General features: G+C 39.1%; 1 protein-coding gene across 3 annotated transcripts in view; it reads left to right on the top strand.

Annotated features, from left to right (window-relative positions):
• The window catches only part of Magi3 (membrane associated guanylate kinase, WW and PDZ domain containing 3), a 193,708-nt gene that overhangs the window by 119,984 nt on the left and 53,330 nt on the right, over positions 1 to 20,394 (top strand). For all 3 annotated transcript variants that reach the window (XM_051198763.1, XM_051198762.1, XM_051198764.1), the window contains exon 6: positions 4,397 to 4,476. In XM_051198763.1, coding sequence (XP_051054720.1) covers positions 4,397 to 4,476 — 80 coding nt within the window. The remainder of the gene's footprint in view (positions 1 to 4,396; positions 4,477 to 20,394) is intronic.

Below are 20,394 nucleotides of genomic sequence, written 5' to 3'. Positions count from 1 at the left end.
GGGGTTTCAAGTACAGTTTACAACTAGACTCTAAAATATAAGGGGAATTTATAAAAGAATGTCTTTATGGTTAAATATATTAAAGACCTAAACTGTAAGAATTTAAACTAAGGGACTAGAGAGATGATGGCTTGGTGGCTAAGAGTGCTTACTGCATTGCATGGTTTTTTTTATATCCTGGATACTAGTCTGCTGTTTCATGTATATATGATGTATTTTCTCTATGGTGATTGTTTCTTTGCTGTGTAAAAGATCTTAATCTTATGTAATTCAAATTGTCTGTTCTTGAGATTATTCCCAGCACAATGGAACCTTGTTTAAAAAAAATCCTTGCTTATGCCTCTGTCTCATATTTTTTCTCTCATATTTTTCTCTAGAGGTTTCAGTTTGAGATCTGTCTTTTATTCATATTTAATTGATTTTTTGTGGTGAAACATTATTATGGAAATACCCCTTATGTTTAACAGTCTAGAGCTTTTGCTGGACCTCAGAGCCAGACTTAATAATATACCTTGAGGTTACTTAAAAGTTAAGATTGCTGTCCTATTATATCTCTTAACCACTGAGCCAGCCCTACTTCCCTTGCTTGTCCTGGTATATCTCAGCCTGTGCTTTTAATCTTTAAGTGAACAAGTAACAACCAACCTGAGTTGCTTTGAATTTTCCATGTAATCAACTTTTAAAACTTAAATTAATGCATAGCTGGAGTCTTAAATTATATACTCTCCCATGTCCCTGACCTAGAGCTCTGTGTGTGTGTGTGTGTTGTGTGTGTGTGTTGTGTGTGTGTGTTTGTGTGTGTGTGCTTGATATGGTAGTCATCTGTTGAAAGCAAAAATAGGTTGAAAAGCAATCTTATGAAACAAGGATCCACCTTAAGTGCTGGAAACAGCATACAGATATTGCTTGATAGCATTTTGTCATTTGTTATCTGGTTAGAGTCAGTAAAACTTTAATCCTTTGTAAAACTCTGTTCATGATTTCTTTTAAAGTACCCCGTATTCATCCCTCATGTTACACTTTCTTTGCTACTCAATAATTGCACAGCAAAAGCCATTTCTTAGGGAGGCCCCTCTCCCCAACACACAAGGACACATAGATTCACAACACAGCTTTCAGTCTCATACAGATTACAGACAAGAGAGAACATAAGATACAGGAAGAGAGAATTAGAAAATTCAGATCTGTGCTTGCTCTTGATAAAATAATTCCGAGAGAATGTGCTTTTAGTTTCTTTTCTTTAATGAGACACTAATGAATTTTGGATATTTTGAGATTATTAATGTGTTTAATCAGCACAGATTTCTATGTAGGTTGATATAATCTTTGATTCTTCTGCATGAGAAAATCCATTTTGTCAAGTGTTGTATATAACAGAGACATAAACAAGTGTCTATTTATACCAGGTAGGAAGTCAACAACAGACCAAAGGTATGATACCAATTTAGTGCATCAATAAATTGGTTGGCATTCCTTACAGGATACTGGTGAGAGCTTACTTAAAAGTGCAGCCTTCTCCCATCTCTCCCACTGACATCACTTCCCCACAATGACAGACTATATCCCCGAACTGTGCACCAAAATAAAGCTCTCCCCTTTACATTCATTCTTCTTCTGTTTAGATATAGCAGTCATAAAGTTAACTAGTAAATATGGCATGTGTGAAACTTTTATGTATTATGTAGAAAATGAATAATATGCAAAACAGTCTTTCTCTTTACCACTGCCTCTACATTTATATCCTTCGTAATATACCAACTTATACATAATTTTGTGTCTACATTAAGAAAGTGAAAATATATAGTAACACCTCCAAAAATTTGCTTACTGTACTGCAAGAGGACCCAGGTTCAATTCCCAGTACCCTTGTCAGGCAGCTTGCAACCACTTGTATTCTAGTTCCTGGGAGTCTGATGCCCTCTGTCCTCCTTGGGCACTAGGCAGGAATATGGTGAATGTAGACTTACACAGGTACACATTTTACACATACAATAAAAACAAACACATTTTTCAAAAAGAATTGAAACTAAACTACTAAATGAAAATATAGGGAGAAATTCTATGACAATAGATTTAACAAAGACTTCCTGATATAAAGCAACAAAAACAAAGGAGGCTATAAACTTAAAAACTTCCCCATGAAGCAGTCAGTGATTAAAAAGACAAACTATATAATAGGAGAAAAGTTTTGCAACTATGTATTGAATAAAAAGTTTGCGAATCCAAAATACAGGTGAATATTTACTGATAGGGTAACAGTTTTGTTCCTGTAGCTAAGGTGGCAGATTTGTGTTAACTGCTTGTGTTAAAATGTGTAACTATGAGAAAAGACTATTAATGTAAGTCCAGAAGGCTTAGTTAGCTTTTACAGTTTAGGAATGTCCCTGTAGTGAGACCTGTTGCACTGACCACTGGGGTGTGCCTGACCTGTGGGAACTAGGTCTAGGGTCCAGGACCCCAGCTCGCTCTCTTATTTCCTGGTCAGAGACAGAGAGCATCTGGAGGCATCCTTGGAACTGGAACCTGCGGTCATCTGTTTCTGGTGTAAGTGATTTCTCCCTGAATAAACATCCATCAGACAATATTTTGCCCTGGAGTCTTATCTCCCACACTTTATGTCTTCTATGACTGCTTTACAGCCTGGGGAACATTGAGTAAAATCTTAGCAGATTACCTGTGTTTTTTAATTTAGCAGTAACATTGGCATTGGTATACTCAAAGTCAGGCCTTTCTCAAGTAGGAATTTTGAGTTTGGCTTAGGAAGATATTTTTATAGCTTTTTTATTTTTTGTTTTTTCTAACCATTTATGTTCTCCTAGGTTTCTGTGAGTTGTGTTCTCTTTCATTTTACTAAATTTGGTTCCACTGGTTTAAATTTAGGAATATCTCCATGTCAGGATGTATGACACAGATGTTCTAAAATACTCTCATGCTTTCCTATACATAGTATTTAGTATACACTCAAAAAAAATGTCTTTACAATGGTCTGCCAACTAGCATCATACCTGAGAGTAGTTGTAGAGCTCTGCAGGGGCTGGAGAGGAATTAGAAAGGACACAGGAGATGGCTTCTGCTTTGTAACAATTCTTTTCTAAAGTGGAAGAGAACTTGTTTGTATCATTATGTTCATAGGACTTAAGAATAATTGACATTATTTTGCCTTCCTACTTTTTTCCAAAATATTTTCTTTTCTGATATCCCTTTATTGCAGAGACTGTGTGTGTGTGTGTGTGTGTGTGTGTGTGTGTGTGTGTGTGTGTGTGTGTGTGTGTGCGTGCGCGCGCGCGTGCCTGTGTGTCCAGATACATGTGTGTAGGTGCAGGTGTACTGGACATGTGTGTTGCACAAGTGGAAGACTGAGAACAATTTTAGGTATAATCCTTAGCAACACTATCCAAATCTTGAGGCAGGTCTCTCACTGGAACATGGTGCTTGCCAATTAGGCTAGGCTAACCAGCCAGTGAGCCCCCAAACCCAAACCCATCTGTCTCTCCTCTGCAGTGCTGGGGTTACAAGTATGTGGCACCACACCTGGCATTTTTTCAGTAATTCTGAAGATTGAACTTGGGTCCTCATGTTGGCAAAGCAAACACTGACTCTGCTATTTCCTTAGCCCTATTTCAGGGACTTTGAACACTGGTTGTTTTCTCTGTAGTTTAATAGTTTTAGCATTATTGCCTTAATTGGTGACTTGGCCTGAAGCTGACTGTGTTCTATAATGAAATTAAACACATTTTTGGCCTACTTCATAGAAATGAACAATCTTTTCTGTTTTATTCTTTTTTATATTTGTTTCAGGTGATCCATGTTAATGAAAATACAGTTTTATAGAATTGTGTTTAACCAGAGCCATTATTTTTCACTTATATGTTTCAAAACAGCCACTTTAAAACTTGTAAATTTTTTGATTTTAGTTATATCTTAAAGAGCCTCTGTAAAGACAGAAGCTCTGTTTGCTTTTTTTGTTTTCAGCCCCCAGCACTGTTCATACAAATCAGATACTACAAAACAAAACAAAATATTGCAGTACTTTTTAACAAAAGAAATTGCTGCAGAAAGCAAACATGATTTTTAATTCAGCTTTTCAAGCTAGTAATATACAGTCATGTGGCTATGTACCCACCCTTTGAAATGGTTTTGACTACATAAATAAGTTTATCATTCTGTACTTGGCATTCCCCATTGTCAAATTTGTGCCTCCAGCATTACCTTTCCTTTATGGCAATTTCAAGCAATGGATTGAAAACAATAGGATTATTGAGTCTATGGTATACAAATGGAGCCTGTAGTATATAAATGTCCTAATGCCTTATGATTTTTAGTTACTTTGAGCATTTCCTTTTGCGATACTTTTCTCCCTCTTTACTTTTTTCTAATTGTGATCTTTATTCCACAGTCATAATACCAAGACAACCACCTGGTTGGATCCTCGTCTCTGCAAGAAAGCCAAAGCCCCTGAAGACTGTGAAGATGGAGGTAGAGATTCAGAAGCCTTTCATATGAGGGTTATTCTTTTAATCCTTCCTTACTCTTTTTGCTTAGATAATGAGTTTTCCAAAACCCTAAGCAAATATTAATATTCATAAGCATATAAGCATCAGATTGTAGTCATAATTAGCTGATGATAGTAATCATGTTATTATATATAATTTTACAAGAATTTTTTCCTCCTCTAAAAAGAGAAAAATATCTGTGCTGTTTTTTTTAAATGTGTGTCCTAAAGTAGAACTTTTAAAATTATATTCAATAAATTAGTTATAGCTTTATGCAGAGCTTAGGCCACCCTAAAGCTATTTACAAAAGTACAAATAAATCAGTGTAACAAAATAGTTTGATACAAAATAGAATAGTTTGATACAAATAGTTTGATAAGCATTTAGTCACTTGGTTTGCAGTTAATTTGCCAAGAATCAGTTCACTGAGGAGAAAGCATCTTCAACAATGGTGCTGGAGCAAGTTGACATTCTTTGCATAAGGCCCAGGTTTCCATTGCTAGTGCTGCAAAATATATAAATAAAACAGACAGAGCACGCTGGACAAGCAAGCCTCACCTATACCTCATTTTCTATGCAAAAATTAATTTCAGATAAATCCAAAAGCTAACCATATAGCTAAAACTTAAAACTTGTAGAAAAAAACCCACAGGAAAAGTACTCATAAAATGGGGATTGACAGTTTCTATACAAGCTAGAAAAAGTTACACTAGAAGAAAAATTGATTTTTTTGTACTTAATTTTTAAACTTTTTAATGTTCTTTAAAAGACATCACTAAGAAAATTATTAAATCAAGCCAAGCCTGGTTATCACAGTCCTATAATTCTAGCTATTTATGAAGCTGGAGCAGAAGGGATTGCCAGTTTAAAAACAACCTGGGCAACTTAGTGAGACCCTGGCTAAAACTTTGAAAATATATATAAAGGGGCTAGTGTTACAGGTCAGTGGTAGAGCACTTCTGGAACCCTGGTTAAAGGAGATGAGGAAATTAAAAGACTAAGTCCTAGATTTTGAAGTATCTAACAGAGGAATCATAGTAAGGATCTTTAAAGAACTGTTTGAGGATTTAAAAATGTGTGTGTGAGAGAGAGAGAGAGTTGCTTGCATGTATGTCTTGTATATCACCCTCATTCATTGCCTACAGAGGCCAGAACTAGATATACCTGGAACTAGAGCTATAGAAGGTTGTGAGCTACCATGTGGGTTCTGGGAACTGACCCCAGGGTCCTTTGCAAAAGCAGCAAGTGCTCTCACCAGCCAAGCCACTGCTCCATTCCCTATAAAGAATTGATTTATAACTCATTGAGAAGTCAAACAAACCACTTAAAAATTGACGTCATATTTAAATAAACATTTTACCAAAGGTACACATATAGCCAAAATACACATGAAAAAGTTACTGAACGCCATTTATTAGAGTGGTTTGCTATTATAACCCACTAGAATGACTCCAGGAACAAAAAATATAATAATTAGAGAAACAGTAGCTTTCCCACATTGATGTATAGAATGTAAAATGGTACAGTCATTTTGAAAAACCATTTTGTCAGTTTTTAAAAGTTAAATATAAATTTGTCCACCATATGGTTTGGCACTTTCCAAGAGGAATGAAAAGTATGCGTGTGTGTGTGTGTGTGTGTGTGTGTGTGTGTGTGTGTGTGTGTGTGTGTATGTCTTTGTAAAAACTTATAGGCAAGTATTTATAGTAAATACACCCAAAGTGGAAACAACCATTCACATAATGAATATGTAAAATGTAATATAACCCTACAGTGGACTAATACTCAACAATAAAAATAATGTATATGTGAACTGTAATTACATTGTTCAAAGACAAAACAGGTAAGACACAAAAGACCAGACAGCACTATTCTCTATGTAAGAGAGTAACAAAATCTAAGGAAACAGAAAAGATTGGGGTTGCCTTCAGAAGAGGATAAATAGAGACTATTTATGAATTTCCAAAGAGTGACAGAACTCCGTGAGTTGAGTTAGTGACTATAAAATGAGTAAGTTATGAAAAAGATCATTATAATACACCTCCAGTTGACATCTGCTTTCAAAGGAAAAATTAGTTTTGTCTAGTGGAATCTAATGTGGCATATTAAGGGTAGGCCCTATTCCCAGCAGGAAATGGCCAATACAAAACAAATCCAATGGTATTTGTGTAGATATTGTCTTAACATTGCTTGTTTGGGTACTTTTTTTGGGGGGGGGGGTCATACTGGTTTTTTGCTTATATATTATGGTTTCTGATTTTATGTTTTTATGAATTTTGCTTTTGAGTGTTAATGCCTTTGTGTTTCTTGTAGTTTTTTCCCTTTTGTTGAAAATTAAATTTTTTTCACGCATAATATATCCTGATTACAGTTTCCCCTCCCTTTATTCCTACCAGTTCTTCCCCACATCCTTTCCCATCCATATAACATGAAAGATAAAAGACCCAGAGACTGATATTGAGGTTCAAGCATCAAACTAAAGATCAGAGAAGCAAAGCAATCAAGTTGGTAGATCTTACCTCTATCCAGGTGAAATGGCAATCCTGTCTCCACAAATCCTCAGAGGATAAGGCTCTCGGGTCCTGTCTCCTCCTCCTTATATTCCATACTCTGCCCAGCCCAGCCATATCCTCCTGTCTCCACCTCTCTAGTGCTGGGATTAAAGGCTTGTGATCCCAGGTGTTGAGATCACCTTTGTGTGAGCTGTTTCTTTTAGGACTGGATCAATTTGGTGTGGTCATTGTGGCCTTGAGCTAACAGAGATCTGTCTACCTCCTAATCTTGAGTCCTGGGATTAAAGGTGTATACCATCACTGCCTAGCTCTGTGGCTGCTGGAATTAAAGGTGTGAATCACCACTGCCTGATCTCCATAGCTTGGGGCTAGCTTTGCTTTCTGAATCTTCAGGCAAGCTTTAATAAATCATAAATAATATATCACCACACATCCAGATCCATCCCCCTTTTTGTTTCTCATCAGAAAAACAAAAAGCAGGCTCCTAAAAATAATAACAAAATAAATTAAAACATAATAAAATATAATATAATAAAATAAGATAAAACTTACATCAGAATTGGACAAAACAAACAAACAGAAGGAAAGGCGCCCAAGAGAAAACACAAAAAACAGAACCACTTGTTTATACACCTAAGAATCCATAAAACACAAAACTGGAAGCTATGCAAAGGACCTGTAAGGTTAAAAAAAAGAGAGAGAATAAAAAATACATAAATACAATAAAAATAAGAGAAAATAAATAAAGGAGTAAAAGAGAAAGCCCTCACACATTAAAAGATAATGAACCTCCAAAGATGATGTTGAATTCATTCTCTGTTGGCCATCTACTGCTGGGCATGCAGCCTACCTTTGAGAATAGTTTGTTTCTCTAGTGACATTCCCTTGGAAGAAAATAATCTTTTATTTGCAAATGGTTATCAATTGGAAATTGCTACTGAGTTAGGGATGGGCCATGTGTCCACTACTCCTTTCAGCTCTAGGACCCAAATGACTCAGCTGGTAAAGATGGCTTGCCTCCAAACCTGACTACCACTTACATTTCCCCAACCCACATGGTACAAGAAGAGTCGACCACTGAAAGTTGTTCTCTATCATGTGCACTGTGGTATGTGTTTACACATAGACACACACACACACACACACACACACACACACACAACAAGCAAATAAGAACAGTTTAGCAAATGGTTTTTCTGCATTTATTCTAAGAATATATAAATATCTTCAGTAGAAGGGATACAACTAGATATATGTTCTAATATTGCCTGCATATACATATAATTTGGTATCTGACTCTCAATGGTTTTTTTTTTTTTTTTTTTTTTTTTTTTGGTGTTTTGAGACAGGGTTTCTCTGTATTGCTTTGGAGGCTGTCCTGGAACTAGCTCTGTAGACCAGGCTGGCCTTGAACTTACAGAGATCCCCCTGCCTCTGCCTCCAGAGTGCTGGGATTAAAGGCATGTGGCAACACCAATACATTGGTATGCTTTATATAGAGTAGATGTTGAAAAGAAAATAATATTTTGAATGTAGGACTGTACAGTGTAAGATACTGTTTGCCATCCACTGATCATTTAAGATTGTCTAGGAAAACTTCACCAAATCTAAAACTTGTTTTTTCTAACTCAGTCTTCTGAAATTTGAACCCACACTATCTGATGATTTAACAGATGAACATATTTATCTTCTATTCAAATAAAACAATTAGTGTTTTGGCTTAAGTAATTATCTTAAACGTACAACATTAGAATTCTATTCTGCTCTCATCCCACCCATTTCTTGTAAAATGAAAGGACGATTAAGATTGAATTTTTACCAAAGGCATCTTATAAATATATTGAATGTTGAATTCATTTTGGAGCTTAGAGAACAATAATAGAAAATTACCAGCTGAATATATCTTGACTCTGAGAAAGCAGTTGTAATTCATACATTTAAATAAGAAAAATCTCATTTTGAAAAAGAAAAAGGAGAAGGATAAATTCATGGGCATTAGAACCATCCATCTACTTAATATGCCAAAAATAGGGGTTTTTTTGGTTGTTGTTGTTTAGGGAAAATGCATTCATTTCCTATTCCCCAAATAAAGGAATTTCCCTTGGCCTTGATCCTACATCCTTTACATAGTTCTTTTTTTTTTTTTTTTTTTTTTTTTTTTTATAGAGTATTTTTTATTTAATTTTATATAACAAAGTCCAATTAAATGAAAACAAACATTTATACACAATATTTGGGAATTTGGGCGTCGTTCTTTCCAAACTACTTCCTGCTGGTAAGGGGCGCTGTCTTGGGGGATTCGAAGAAGATTCAGATATCCTAGCTGTAGTCTGTAGGGCTGTTTTGTCCAGCTGTTTGGAATGTAGGATCAGCTTGTACTCTGTTTCAGGCGGTCTGGTGTGATCAAACCACATTAGTCTGGAAGGAATCCACATCTTTTCATTTTCTGTGGAAACAAAAATAGAAATACTTTTCCCCAGTAACTTGTTCTCCAACTTAAATTTTGGAGTCAAAGCGTTTTTTTTTTTTTTTATTATTATTATTTTACATGTCGATCCCAGTTCCCTCTCCCTCCCTCCCTCCCCCCAAGCCCTCCCTCCCTCCTTCCCTCCCTTTTACCCTCTCTACCCTCTCCCATGCACTCTAAACACCCTCCCCCTCCCAACCCCCCACCACAATACAATATGTAGGGGAATGCCATCCAGTTGGGGTCATGTAGATCTGACAGGTCCTGTGAAGTAGGGACTAGGGCTTCTCTCCTATCTCTAGAATAAGGCAGTTATCCCTCCATGGGGGATATGTTTGCAAAGTCCTTTTGTGCACCAGGGATACATCCTGGCTCCACTGTCTGAGGTCTCTTAGACTGCTCAGACCTTCTGGCTGAGACCCATATTCAGGGGAGTCCGAGTCAGACCCCTGTTGGCTTCCCAGCTATCAGTCTAGTGGCCCTTAGCTCCTCCTTGTTCAGGTAAGCTGTCTCTATGTACTTCTACCGCATGGTCTTGTCCTCTCCATCTGCTTCTGGGTTCTAGTTTGACTCAGTGTTTATGTATGGGTGTTTGCTCCTGTTTTCAACAGGCATTAGTTGAGGACTCCATGGAGAAGTTAGTTGTTGATCTCACTCTCCGGGAAGGGCATTTATGATAGCCTTTCCACGGAAGCTGAGATTGTTAGTTGGGAGCAGTCTTGTAGTTCCTTTGACCTTTCTTTGTGTTCAACTTTATCTTCAAACCAATATTGGCTCCCTCTTTTATGTTCTCTCTCTCTGTCTCTGTCTCTCTCTCTCTTTCCTATTTTCCATTCCTAACCAGGCTCAATCCTCCTAGTCGCACATGCCTTCCTCTCCTCCCTCTCATTTTCTCCTACTTCTCTCTCCATTAGCTGTCCTCCCCCACTATACCTGAGGTCTGGTGGACTTGTCCCTTCCCAGTTCTGTGAGGGACTTTATATGAATCTCTTAGAATACAACTTGTATCCTAGTTCCTCTGGTGATGTGAATTATAGGCTGGTGATCATTTGATCTAGGTCTAAAATCCATATATGAGTGAGTACATACTGTGTTCCTCTTTTTGTGACTGGGTTACCTCATTCAGGATGGTTTCTTCAAGTGCCATCCACTTGCCTGCGAATTTCAAGATACCATTATTTTTTTCTGCAGAGTAGTATTCCATTGTGTAGATGTGCCACATCTTCATTAACCATTCTTCAATTGAAGGGCATCTAGGTTGCTTCCAGGTTCTTGCTATTACAAATAGTGCTGCTATGAACATAGTTGAACAGATGTCTTTGTTGCATTGATGTGAATCCTTTGGGTATATGCCTAAGAGGGGGATTGCCGGGTCCTGTGGTAAACTAATTCCCATTTTCCTGAGGAACCGCCATACTGATCTCCAAAATGGCTGTATGAGTTTGCACTCCCACCAGCAGTGGAGGAGTGTTCCACTTTCTCCACATCCTCTCCAACATAAGTCATCACTGGTGTTTCTAATTTTAGCCATTCTGGCAGGGGTAAGATGGTATCTCAAAGTTGTTTTGATTTGCATTTCCCTGATAGCTAAGGATGTGGAGCATTTTCTTAAGTGTCTTTCAGCCTTTTTGATTTCCTCCATTGAGAATTCTTTCTTCAGTTCTGTACCCCATTTTTTAATAGGGTTATTTGGTGTTTTGTTGACTAGTTTCTTGAGTTCTTTGTATATTTTGGAGATCAGCCCTTTGTCGGATATAGGATTAGTGAAAATCTTTTCCCAGTCAGTGGGCTGCCGTTTGGTCTTGTCAACTGTGTCCTTTGCCTTACAGAAGCTTCTAAGTTTGAAGAGGTCCCATTTATTAATTGTTTCTTTCAGTGTCTGTGCCCCTGGAGTTATGTTCAAGAAGCGGTCTCCTATACCAATTTGTTCAAGGGTACCTCCTACTTTCTCTTCTAAGAGGTTCAATGTGGCTGGATTGATGTTGAGGTCTTTGATCCATTTGGACTTGAGTTTTGTGCATGGCGACAGACATGGGTCTATCTGCAGTCTTCTACACACCCTCATCCAATTGTGCCAGCACCATTTGTTGAAGATGCTGTCTTTGCCCCATTGTATCATTTTAGCTGTTTTGTCGAAAATCAGGTGTTCATAGGTGCATGGATTAATATCAGGATTTTCAATTCGATTCCATTGGTCTACCTGTCTATTTTTATGCCAATACCAGGCTGTTTTCAGAACTATAGCTCTGTAGTAGAGCTTAAAGTCAGGAATGGTGATGCCTCCTGATGTTCTTTTATTGTATAGGGTTGTTTTGGCTATCCTGGGTCTTTTGTTTTTCCATATAAAGTTAATTATTATCCTTTCAAGGTCGGTGAAGAATTGTGGTGGGATTTTAATGGGGATTGCATTGAATCTGTAGATTGCTTTTGGTAAGATTGCCATTTTTACTATGTTTATCCTACCTATCCAAGAGCATGGGAGGTCTTTCCATTTTCTGGTATCTTCTTTAATTTCTTTCTTTAGAGTCACAAAGTTCTTATTATATAGATCTTTTACTTGTTTGGTAAGCGTTACACCAAGATACTTTATGTTGCTTGTGGCTATTGTAAAGGGTGATGTTTCTCTGATTTCTTTCTCTGCCTCTTTGTCGTCTGAAAAAAATAGGGCTACTGATTTTTTTGAGTTTATCTTGTATCCTGCTAGTTTGCTGAAGGTGTTTATCAGCTGTAGGAGTTCCCTGGTAGAGTTTATTGGGTCGCTTATGTAAACTATCATATCATCTGCGAATAGAGACAGTTTGACTTCTTCCTTTCCAATTTGGATGCCCTTGATCTCCTTTTGTTGTCTTATAGCATTAGCTAGAACTTCTAGTACGATATTGAAGAGATATGGAGAGAGAGGACAGCCTTGTCTTGTTCCTGATTTTAGAGGAATTGGCTTAAGTTTCTCTCCATTCAGTTTGATGTTGGCAGTTGGTTTGCTGTATATTGCTCTTATTATGTTTAGATATGTTCCTGTTATCCCTGACCTCTCTAATACCTTTATCATGAAAGGGTGTTGAATTTTATCGAAGGCTTTTTCTGCATCTAGGGAGATAATCATATGGTTTTTCTTTTTCAGTTTGTTTATATGGTGGATCACATTGATAGATTTTCGTATGTTAAACCATCCCTGCAATCCAGGTATGAAGCCTACTTGATCATGGTGGATGATTTCTCTGATGTATTTTTGAATTCGGTTTGCCATTATTTTATTGAGTATTTTTGCATCGATGTTCATCAGGGATATTGGTCTGTAGTTTTCTTTCTTAGTTGTGTCTTTGTGAGGTTTGGGTACCAAAGTTATTGTGGCCTCATAAAAAGAGATTGGCAATAAACCTTCTGTTTCTATCTTGTGGAACAGTTTGAGGAGTAGTGGTATTAGTTCTTCCTTGAATGTCTGGTAGAATTCTGCACTGAATCCATCTGGCCCTGGACTTTTTTTCGTTGGAAGGCTTTCGATGACTGCTTCTATTTCATTTCGGGTTATAGGTCTATTTAAGTTGTTTGTCTGTTCTTGATTTAATTTTGGTAAGTGATAGTTATCCAGAAACTTGTCCATTTCCTTTGAATTTTCAATTTTTGTGGAATACAGATTTTCGAAGTATGACCTGAAAATTGTCTGGATTTCCTCTGTGTCTGTTGTTATGTTCCCCATTTCATTTCTGATTTTGTTAATTTGCATGTTCTGTCTCTGCTTTTTCGTTAATTTGGATAAAGGTTTATCAATCTTGTTGATTTTCTCAAAAAAACCAACTCTTTGTTGCATTGATTTTTTGTATTGTTTTCCTGGTTTCTATTTTGTTGATTTCAGCCCTCAAGTTGATTATTTCCTGGCGTCTGCTCCTGCGGGGTGAATTCGGTTCTCTCTGTTCTAAGGTTTTCAGTTGCGCTGTTAATTCATTTATGTGACTATCCTCTGTTTTCTTCATATGGGCACTTAGTGCAATGAACTTCCCTCGTAGCACTGCTTTCAAGGTGTCCCATAAGTTCGGGTATGTTGTATCCTCATTCTCGTTGAATATTAGAAAGTCTTTAATTTCTTTCTTTATTTCTTCTTTGACCCAGGAGTGGTGCAATTGCACATTGTTAAGTTTCCATGAGTTTGCAGGTTTTCTGCTATTTGTATTGTTGTTGAATTCCAATTTTAAAGCATGGTGGTCCGATAAGATACAGGGGACTATTTCTATTCTCTTGTATCTGTTGAGGTTTGTTATGTCTCCTAGTATGTGGTCGATTTTAGAGAAGGTTCCATGTGGAGCAGAGAAGAAGGTATATTCTTTTGTCTTTGGATGGAATGTTCTATAGATGTCTGTTAGCCCCAGTTGAGACATAACTTCTATTAATTCTTTTGTTTCTTTGTTGAGTTTCTGATTTGTGGTCCTGTCTAGTGTTGAGAGTGGTGTATTGAAGTCTCCCACTATAAGTGTGTGAGGTTTTATATGAGCTTTGAGTTTTAGTAGTGTTTCTTTTACGAATGTGGGTGGCTTTGTATTAGGGGCATAGATGTTCAGAATTGAGACTTTGTGTTGATGGATTTCTCCTGAGATGAATATGAAATGACCATCTTCATCTCTTTTGACTAGTTTTGGTTTGAAGTCTAGTTTGTTAGATATTAGGATAGCTACGCCTGCTTGCTTCTTATTTCCATTTGATTGGAAAATCTTTTCCCAACCCTTTACCCTGAGGTAATGTCTATCTTTGGAGCTAAGATGTGTTTCTTGTATGCAGCAGAAGGATGGATTCTGTCTTCGTATCCATTCTGTTAATCTGTGTCTTTTTATAGGTGAGTTAAGACCATTAATGTTGAGGGTGAGTAAGGACCATTGATTGTTGATGGTTGTTTGATTTAGGTTTGTTGTTGGCAGTGGTATTGTGAATATATTTGTTCTGCTTCACCCTAGGTTTCTGGTGTAGTTGGATTATCTGTTGCCTACATTTTTGTGGGCGTAGTTACCTTCCTTGGGTTGGAATTTTCCTTCCAATACTTTCTGTAGGGCTGGATTTGTACATACATATTGGGAAAATCTGGTTTTGTCATTGAATATCTTGTTCTCTCCATCTATATTGACTGAGAGTTTTGCTGGATATAGTAGCCTAGGCTGGCATCCGTGTTCTCTTAATACTTTTAGAACATCTATCCAGGACCTTCTGGCCTTGAGGGTTTCCATGGAGAAGTCAGGTGTAATTTTGATAGGTCTGCCTTTATATGTTACCTGTCCTTTTTCCTTCGCTGCTCTTAATATTTTTTTCTTTATTCTGTATGCTAGGTGTTTTGATTATTATATGTCGAGGGGTCTTTTTTCTTTGGTCCAGCCTATTTGGGGTTCGGTATGCTTCTTGTACTTTCATGGGCATGTCCTTCTTCAGATTTGGAAAGTTTTCCTCGATGATTTTGTTGAATATGTTTTCAGCACCTTTGAGCTGGGCTTCCTCACCTTCCTCTATGCCTATTATTCTTAGGTTTGGCCTTTTCATGGTGTCCCACATTTCCTGGATATTGTGTGTTAAGGATTTGTTGGATTTATGGTTTTCTTTGGTCGATGAATCTATTTCTTCTAGTTTATCTTCTGCGCCTGAGATTCTCTCTTCCATCTCTTGAATTCTATTGGTTATGCTTGTGTCCGTGGTTTCCGATTTTTTGCCCAGCTTTTCAATTTCCAGCTTTCCTTCCATTTGTGTTGCCTTTATTTTCTCAATTTCGGTTTTCAAATCTTGAACCGTTTCCTTCACCTGGTTAATTGTTTTTTCTTGGCTTTCTGTACTTTCCTTAAGGAATTTGTTCATTTCTTCCACTTTTTTGTTTGTTTTTTCCTCTATTTCTTTAAGGGATTTTCTCATATCTTCTTTGAGGGCCTCTATCATTTTTATGATGGTGATTTTTAAGTCATACCCTTCTGTTTCCTCTGCTTTGTTGTTGTGTTCCATTCTAGTTGGTGTAGATTCCCTAGATTCTGGTGGTGTCATGTTTGTCTTTCTGTTGTTAGGTGTTCTCTTGTATTGCCTTCTTCCCATAGCTTCTTCCTGTAGGTGTTGGTGGTGTCTCTTCCCTCTCTCTATGGTCCTTCCCAGATGGGCTTATGTGGATCAAAGATTCAATGTCTGTATCTCTGTGTGGTCCAAGCTCTCTAGGAGGCTTCTCTCTGGCCAATAGCCGGGAGAAGAGGACGAGGGCTGGACTGGAACTTGAGAAGTTTTTGCAGGGTAGTGGGATCTCACTGGAAACTGGCGCTCTCCAGCTGAGACCTCGTTCTTTGGCAGGGCCCGGATTTGGGGGTCAAGGATCTTGCCTGCAGGAACTCCAAGTGGACCCGCAGAGATAGGCGGATCTCTGGGAGGGGCCTGGGACTCCAGCAGAGGACTGGAGGCGGGGTCAGGGACCAAGCCAGTGGAAATTACAGGTGGTCCCACGTGGATAGTCAGGTCTCCTTTGTTCGGAGTTGCTCCGAGAGGTCTCCGAAGTAGGGTGGACTGTTGGCTCCACCCTCTGTCCCAGTGCTCAACCAGAGCAGCAGGACCGTAGGTGGGGTAGGGCACAGGGTAGGGGGGGGTAGGCTGGAGGTTGGGATGGGTGGGGGTGTATCAGAGCTCCAAGGGTGCTCTCAAAGGGGACCGGAGACAGGAGCAGTAGGATCAGGGGCCAATCCAGGGAGTTCAGGCGGGGAGGGGGGAAAGAGGTTGAAGGGGACAGGCAGCCCCGATTGGGCCCAGACTCACCTCTGGCCAATAGCCGGCAGAAGAGGACGAGGGCTGGGCTGGAACTTGAGAAGGTTTTGCAGGGTAGTGGGATCTCACTGGAAACTGGCGCTCTCCAGCTGAGACCTCGTTCTTTTGCAGGGGCCCGGATTTGGGGGTCAAGGATCTTGCCTGCAGGAACTCCAAGTGGACCCGCAGAGATAGGCGGATCTCTGGGAGGGGCCTGGGACTCCAGCAGAGGACTGGAGGCGGGGTCAGGGACCAAGCCAGTGGAAATTACAGGTGGTCCCACGTGGATAGTCAGGTCTCCTTTGTTCGGAGTTGCTCCGAGAGGTCTCCAATAGGGTGGACTGTTGGCTCCACCCTCTGTCCCAGTGCTCAACCAGAGCGGCAGGACCGTAGGTGGGGTAGGGCACAGGGTGGGGGGGGTAGGCTGGAGGTTGGGATGGGTGGGGGTGTATCAGAGCTCCAAGGGTGCTCTCAAAGGGGACCGGAGACCCTTTACATAGTTCTTAAACTCTCTTTTTTCACAAGTTGTTTTTGTTTGTTTGTTTGTTTTTGAGGTTATCTCTTATCCAATCATTGTCTCCCAACCCCCACCCCTGCTCCACCAAGACAGGGTTCCTCTTTCCTCTGTTACCCGTGGCTGTCATGGAACTTGTTTTGTAGATCAGGCTGGCCTCAAACTCAAAGATCTGCCTGCTTCTACTTCCCAAGTGCTGGGATTAAAGGCGTGTCCCACCACTTACCTTGCTCTTTTTTCCTTTTTTTTTTTGAGGCAGGATCTCACTGTGTAGCCCTGGCTGGCCTGGAACTAACTCTCTGTGTAGACCAGGTTGGTTTCAAGCTAACAAAGATTTACTTATGTCTACCTCCTGAGTGCTTCAATTAATGCCATATGCCACCATGCCCAGCCTAGAACTGCTTTTCGTAAAATTACTAATAGACTGATGGTCTAGTGTGATAGATTCTTGATAGTTCTTCCTCATAGCTTTACACAACTTTGTTAGTGTAGGCCATGGCTTTTGTCTTAGACCTCTTCCCAGAGACTATATTGTCTATTGTCTATTTCTAAGCTTCGGTTCATTTTTTACATTCTCTGCTTACAGTTTATCCACCACCATAGTTGTTCCCATGGTGACTGCCAAATGATTTTCCTCCTGTATTTATCTGCTGAATCTAGGTTTATGTGCTAGAATCTTTGTAGATACCTCCCTCTATCAGGATGTTTTCAGACCACATAAATGAATACCTATCCTTCTTGCCTTTAACAAATGATAATCCTGTTGTTTACATCAAAAACTGGTTATTCCAAGCTTTTCCTTCATTGTTTCCTTTTTGTTGAAGTTAAGTACTAAGTTCTAGCTTTTAAAAACTTAACCTTTCTTAAATGTCTGCTTGTGCTGGACACAATAGTAAGACATTTTAAATGCTGCTTCTAAGTTTCTCTAAATCTCTCTCTCTCACACACACACACACACACACGCACGCACGCACGCACGCACGCACGCACGCACGCACGCACACACGCATATATATATCAATCCCAGTTCCCTCTCCCGCCCTTCCTCCCTCCTCCTTTCCTTCTCTCCCACCCTCATTTCCTCCCCTCCCCTCCACCCACCCTCCCACCCATGAAGGGTGATGCCCTCTAGGAGGGGTCATCTAAATCTGTCAAGTCATTTGAAGTAGGGACTAGGACTTCTCTCCTGTCTCTAGGTTAAGGGAGTATCTTTCATGGGGGTTGTGCCCCCAAAGTCCTTTTGTGCACCAGGAATACATCCTGGTTCTACTGTCTGAGGTCCCTTAGACTGCTCAGTCTTCTAGCTGAGACCCATGTTTAGGGGTCTGAGTCAGTCCCATGCTGGATTTCCTGCTATCAGTCTGGGGGTCCATTAGCTCCTCCTCGTTCTGGTCAGCTGTGTTTCTGTAGCCTGGTCTTGTCCTCCCTCTCTACATCTGGATTCCAGTTCGGCTCAGTGTTTAGTTGTGGGTGTTTGCTTCTGTTTCCATCAGCTACTAAATGAGGGCTCCATGATGGTGGATAAGTTAGTCATTGATCTCATTATCAGGGAAGGGCATTTATGGTAGCCTTTCCACTGTTGCTCAAATTGTTAGTTGGGGTCAGTCTTATAAGTCTCTGGACATTCTCTAGGTTCAGTTTTCTCTTGAATCCTATAATGGCTCCCTCTTTTATGGTCCCTCTCTCTCTTTCTCTCCCTCTCTCTCTTCTCTACCTCCTTCCCTCTTTCTCTGCTCCTCTCTTCTATTCCTCCCCTGACTCAATCTTCCTAGTCGCACGTGCTTTCCTCTCCTCCCCTTCTCTTTCTCCTAGTTCCCTCTCTACTCGCTGCCCCCACCCCATGTGTTCTGGAGATCTTGTCCTTTCTGTGAGGGACCTTATATGAATCTCTTAGAATCCTCCTTGTATCCTAACTCCTCTGGTGGTATGTATTATAGGCTGGTGATCCTTTGCTCTATGTCTAAAATCCATATATGAGTGAGTACATACCATGTTCCTCTTTTTGTGACTGGGTTACCTAAATCTTATTTTTATACTTTTAGTTCCTACAACCATTTTTGCATATTAATTGTCAACAAGTACTTGATAATATGTTGTAGTAGTTAATCTTTGTGGCCAAGATTATCACAAATTGGATGGATTTGACTTGAGTACTTCTGTGAGGATGTTTCAAGAAAAGTTTAGCTGGACAGGGAAGATCACCCAGAATAAAAGTAGCATCATCAATTGGGTAGAAATCCCAGACTGAATAAAAAGGAGAAAGTGAGCTGAACTCACCGATTCTTGACTTTGGAAGCAACTTGACCAGCTGCTTCACATTCCTGCTGCCGTGCCTTCCCCATCATGATGGCCTCTACCCCTAAATTGTGAGCCAAAACTAATTCTTCCTTCTGGTGATTGCTTTTGTCATAGCAACAAGTAAAGTTATTATACATTTATCATTTTTATACCAGAACTCGAAACTGAGGAATCACCTTGGTCTCCTTTCCCACTCTTTTCTTCCCTAATCTCTACTGTAGTCATTGATCCTATCATTTTGAGTTCCTTATCTCTGTAACCTGCCCATTCTCCTCACTCCTACAACCAATGCCATAGTTCCAACTTTCATAATCTATTACTTAGTCTATTAGCAGTTATCATATTTGTGTGCTGTTATGTCGTTCCATTCTGTTTTTTTCCTGTTACTGATAGTTCATGATCTTTTACAAATATATATTTATAAATACAAATATAAAATCATGTCACAGTCCTGCTTAATCACTCTTATGAAAATAAAAATCACGAGGCTGAGGTGATGACTAAGTGGTTAGGAATGCTTGCTATGAAATAAAGAGGACCTGAGTGTAAATTTCCAACATCCATATAAAAGACAGGCCACATATCCTATCACCCAGTCTTGTAGGTAAGAGATAGGTGGCTTCCTGGGTGCTCACTGGCTAACCAGCCTACCTGAAATGGTGAGCTTTGTATTCAATGAGAGACTTTGTCTCAAAAATTAAGGTAGAAGGCCAAAGAGATGGCTTAGGAGGTAAAAGCCACCAAGCCTGATCACCTGAGTTCAATCCTTGCAGCCCACACGGTGGAAGGTTAGAACCCATTTCTGCAAGTTGTCCTTTGATCATCATACATATTCCTTGGCATGTGTACACATGACGTGAGCACGCATGTGCACACACACACAAATAAATGCAATTAAAAAATAAGGTGGAGGACTCTAGAGGAAGACACCTAATGTCCTCCTTTGCTTTCCACACTCATATGTCCCATGCACATACATCACACGTACCACACAAAAGGAAAAATCAAATTCCTTCATATGGCAATCTAAGATTGTCGTAATTGGCACTTATGAAACTCATCAATCTTTGTACACAATGTTTCCTCCATTCTACTAAATTATCTGTAATTACTGAAAAGGGAAATCATTTTATTTTATTTTACATTTTATTTTATTTTATTTAGCAAAGGAAATATTAAGTAAAAATGTTCCATAAAGACAGGTCAGTTAGGTCTAAGATACATCTTGTATTTATTTATTTTCCTTTTCATATGCTTATAATATTTTAAGCATAGATATATTTTATTATTATTTAAAACAATTTTGAAATGTAAGGATATTTTTATCATATTCTCCTCTCCCTGGTCACAGGTTCTCCCCTCCTC

This window comes from Phodopus roborovskii, unplaced genomic scaffold, assembly GCF_943737965.1.
Source record: "Phodopus roborovskii unplaced genomic scaffold, PHOROB, whole genome shotgun sequence".
Lineage (NCBI taxonomy): Eukaryota > Metazoa > Chordata > Mammalia > Rodentia > Cricetidae > Phodopus > Phodopus roborovskii.
The sequence above is the reverse complement of the archived record's forward strand: the minus strand, read 5'-3'. Positions and strand labels throughout refer to the sequence as shown.